The following is a 4,124-nucleotide window of genomic DNA, read 5'->3' as shown; positions in this document are numbered from 1 at the left end:
CTGAAGTTCAACCCAGTCCAATTTCCAAGTGTCTTGGCTGTATACGTACTATATATCAAGTGTCCCACGTCACCATTCCTATTAATCCGACGAAGATGGGCTGTCCCCCCTGTAAACCACCACTCCAGCGTTGCAAATCCAACGTCAATTTTGCTTGGTTATCCTAAACTCCTTGGAAGTGAATTCAAGGGCCTCAACCCAGGGCCTTTCAAACGAATTTTCTGTACCAGTATGTATTCCTTGCTCGTGTTTAAAAACATAGATTATCATTGGACAACACAAGATTTATCTAGAGTAACGTTATTTAAATGTGTATGCCTGTCACTCCCCACCACTCCATGATACTTCGAAGTACAGTATTTCGTAGCTTTAGCAACAGCGTGGGTACTCCAGTACTCGAAGTGGTAGTAACAAGAACATTAGCGCCTCAAAATTTTGAGGCCTTTCCGCACTCAGTGTACTTCAAAGTACTGGTATTGTGCTTTCGAGTGAAATTTCGTGTTGTGGCGTGGTTTCTCGTTGGAATTTAAATCGATTTGAATGGCTACCTCAGATGAGCTCAAAATTATTAGCCAATCAAAACCTTCTCAATGAAATTCAACCAATCAGATCGATTGTGGATCGGTTTGGTCGGCGCGATGCGATTGCACCCCCTCCCCAAATTTGTATCAAATCGACAATACTGTAGTTGAGAAAAAACTTTTGACGCTTGATAGCTCGGCTCTGCCCAACTGATCCTGGGCCAGTCGACGACACAGTCATAGTTGCGTCGACAGGTTTCGACCTGTTTTAGAACACCGTTGTAGGAGTAGCCAACCATTCGTACAAGGCACATGATAGACTCGCTGGTGTGCTTATGGCCTTCGACGCCGAGCACTGAATGGTCCCTGATGACTTCAGACACCATTATTCGCTCTACAGAGCACATCCGGAAGTCGAAGTTGCAGCTCCACTCACCACAAGCAAAAAAGATTCACAAGATGATTCTGTCACGAAAGATAAATGGCTATAAACAGTGAAGAGGGCAGTAGGCAGGAACAGACACGTGGGAGGCAGAAGGAATAACTGGAAGTGAATTACTTCTGACTGGAAAGAACCAGCCAATCAAAACTAACTATGATTGACCACGACATCCAATGATGTTCCGTGACCAAATGTCTGCGCTGACTTCTACTCGGAGGAAAAGCCTCTAGAAGGCACAAAAACCTCCTACACAGCTAGCAGACGCTGCTACCTGACTGACAGGGCAGTGGGGACGTTCTCTATCAGAACAGGGTGTTCTGACTTTAACTCTATGCCGCAGGCGCAGAAATAGATTATTTTTTCGACATGGGGAAAGATAATCTTGTCGAGGATTATCATTTGCCTCAACCGCGTCACATTTTCACGGTCCTGTAGGTACCCCCATCTTGGACAGATGCCGGAGCTTCGTTTTTATTTTTTTGTATAAAATACTTGAAAACTCTATAGTGTACGTTTTTCTAATGAAATTTGTAATATTTGGAACATCAAATGAAATTTTTAACATTGATAATTTTGGAGCAACTGGTAGAGGTACTTCAACCGAAATATATTTTCATATGTTCAGGGGTTAATATTATGGTTCATCTATTAAAGGTAAAAAAAAATTCCAACCTAAGCGCATTAATTCATCAAAACGATATCTAGGTAATATATGTACTAGTAGCTCTAGCCAAGACAAATAAAACAACGAAAACAGACATTTTTAAACCTAACAGAATGTTCGGCTACCGTAAAAAAACTTGTTTTTTATAACATAAATAAAATATATAATATATAATATATACAAATAAAATAATACATAAAATATTTTCTAAAAAAGCGTAATAAGTAAATTGTAGATAAAATAGAACATAAATCGCCAAAACCAATAAATTTTCTTTTTTATGATCCAAATTTAAATTTAAATTTTCAAAAAACATATTTTCTTTTAAACTTAATAAATCGACTACTGTAGATTTCCTATGGGCAGCCGCCGTAAAGCAGTGCATATATCAAAGCCAGACAAATCAATGTTGTCGTTCTAAATTACATATTATACACGGCCCTTGCCATTGCCATTGTATACTGGCGAAACCGCGCTTGTCGGCTGTCCGCCGTCGCCACGTCCGCCAAGTCTAGTCCCCACAGCTTGGCTTCGTCCTCCAACGGCACCACTCCATCGCGTGTGATATCTGGGACAAGCGATACAGTCGCCTTTGCACCCACTGGTCGCTGGGCTGCCGATAAAACTCTTGCCGAACTCACTGCCGTTAAAAAAAAAATCACATGCGACACCGTACCACGCCATGCGATCCCGCATGCGGTGGGCGTCAGTCCTGTCGTCATCGGTGTGGACCTGCAGCATCACAAACACGGCGCGATCACTCTGGATGTCAGTCCTGTCGTCATCGGTGTGGACCTGCAGCATCACAAACACGGCGCGATCACTCTGGATGTCAGTCCTGTCGTCATCGGTGTGGACTTGCAGCATCACAAACACGGCGCGATCACTCTGGATGAACTCGCCACAGAGAAAGTTGACCGAGTCGTTGTGAGACGTGTGCATCTGGTGCAGCGTTGTCATCGCCGTTGCCTCCACAGACGTGTACCCATATCTTTCAAACCACGATATATCGTACAAATTTGCCAATTTTGGTGAAAGTTCACTTGTATTTGACCTTTTTGATTTATGAGCCACTCATGAACAAGTACAATGGCGAAACTTTGTCACACAACTTGGTCGAAGTTGCGAGTTTGCACTGATTATGCTGTCCAAGTCAACCCTAAAGGGCATGGAATGATTGCTCACCGTCAGTAGTTAATGTTGGGAATGAAATGTAGTAATCACGACTTGCTACTGCCATCCACTCTGAATCATTGGGTTCCCATTATGTTCCTATGTTGTGGTTGCAATGGGAATCCAAATGGTGAGACCTCCGGAAACATGAAACGTTGCTGGGTACTTTTCAACGCTGGGTATGGCGTGGTCGCGCGTGACGGACTTGTCGTGCATGATGCTGGTCCACGTGTCGCCGATCGTGTCGACGCTGTCGGTATGCTCGTACACGGCAAAGTCATGTTCGGGGATTTCCAGTGAGATCCATCCCTCCGGCAAGGTATTGAGTTCCGCTTCGGTCACTTGGATCGCGCACAGGTAGAAGTACGTTCCGTCATTGAAGTCATGGCACACTCCATACGCTGCGTTGCCGTGAAAATGGGGCTGCATCGCGCCCCATAGCTCACCGATGGCGGGGGACGGACCAGGAGCTACTCGAGCTTGGAGTCCCGCCACAAGCAGCTTCGAGCTGCGTTCAATGCGATGCTCAATTGATGACATGGATGGGAAATCCAAAAATGTCGTCGTTTCACGATATTCAAATCGATTCCCATTGGTGAAAATATATTCAAGTCCCAATATGATTGGTGCAATATTAACTTATGACCAAATAACATGAGCCAATCAAAATGGATTTACCTCGTTTTTTTCGCGATTGCGAAAATAATCACAGAAAAAAAGGTATTTTCCCAAGCACTTGGAGAATACCGACATTTGTGCAATAAATTGCAGTTCAGTTAGTACTAACGTAAGGTCATTTACCTTAGTACAGTTAGTTTAGTACTAAGGTAAATGATCGAATTCTCGGACATTGGAGTTTTGTTACACAATGCGCATTTACCACGTGTCCTCCATGTTTATGTAGGAATTGGTGATTTACCGTTGAAGACGCACCCGTTTGGACGTCTATGTTGCTTGAGAAATGTAGCTACATCAGACCAAGACAGTCCAGGCAGTGAACCACCTAGTCCAGGGTGCGGGAACTGTTTCACGTGACCAATCAATTGCTGAGCTGTTCGAGTGCCGGGGCTTTGAGCTTCGTCTAACTGCCGTAACTATGGCCATTCCACTTGCATTATCATTCTCGTGTCGCCTAGGTACTTCTGTACAGTTGCTAGAAGTCGTGGGAATGTCCTGCAACGAACGACAAAGATCAAGAACGATGCGGCAGTAGCAGCAGCTAAGTCGCCGACGTCACAATCGGCAGCCACAGGGTCAAAGTGTCTCCTTGTTTAAAGTCGGGGGGGGTACACCTCCAAGCTCGGCACCGAATAGTCGTGTGTGA

At 44.4% G+C, this 4,124-nt stretch overlaps 2 protein-coding genes across 2 annotated transcripts; both read right to left on the bottom strand.

Moving 5' to 3' along the window:
• Positions 1 to 2,049: 2,049 nt before the first annotated feature.
• On the bottom strand, positions 2,050 to 2,587 carry H257_15649 (hypothetical protein; the record flags this gene model as incomplete). Its single annotated transcript, XM_009843820.1, has 2 exons — positions 2,050 to 2,267; positions 2,290 to 2,587. 2 exons carry the CDS (start codon positions 2,585 to 2,587, stop codon positions 2,050 to 2,052), a joined length of 516 nt encoding a protein of 171 aa, XP_009842122.1.
• A 165-nt stretch (positions 2,588 to 2,752) lies between these two features.
• Positions 2,753 to 3,345, bottom strand: H257_15648 (hypothetical protein). The gene has a single exon (XM_009843819.1). The coding sequence runs from the start codon at positions 3,338 to 3,340 to the stop codon at positions 2,900 to 2,902; it is 441 nt and encodes a 146-aa protein (XP_009842121.1). The 5' UTR covers positions 3,341 to 3,345; the 3' UTR covers positions 2,753 to 2,899.
• Positions 3,346 to 4,124: the final 779 nt, after the last annotated feature.

The sequence above is a fragment of the Aphanomyces astaci genome (genome assembly GCF_000520075.1).
Source record: "Aphanomyces astaci strain APO3 unplaced genomic scaffold supercont1.73, whole genome shotgun sequence".
NCBI classification, from domain to species: domain Eukaryota; phylum Oomycota; class Saprolegniomycetes; order Saprolegniales; family Verrucalvaceae; genus Aphanomyces; species Aphanomyces astaci.
This window is presented reverse-complemented; position numbering and strand designations above follow the sequence as displayed.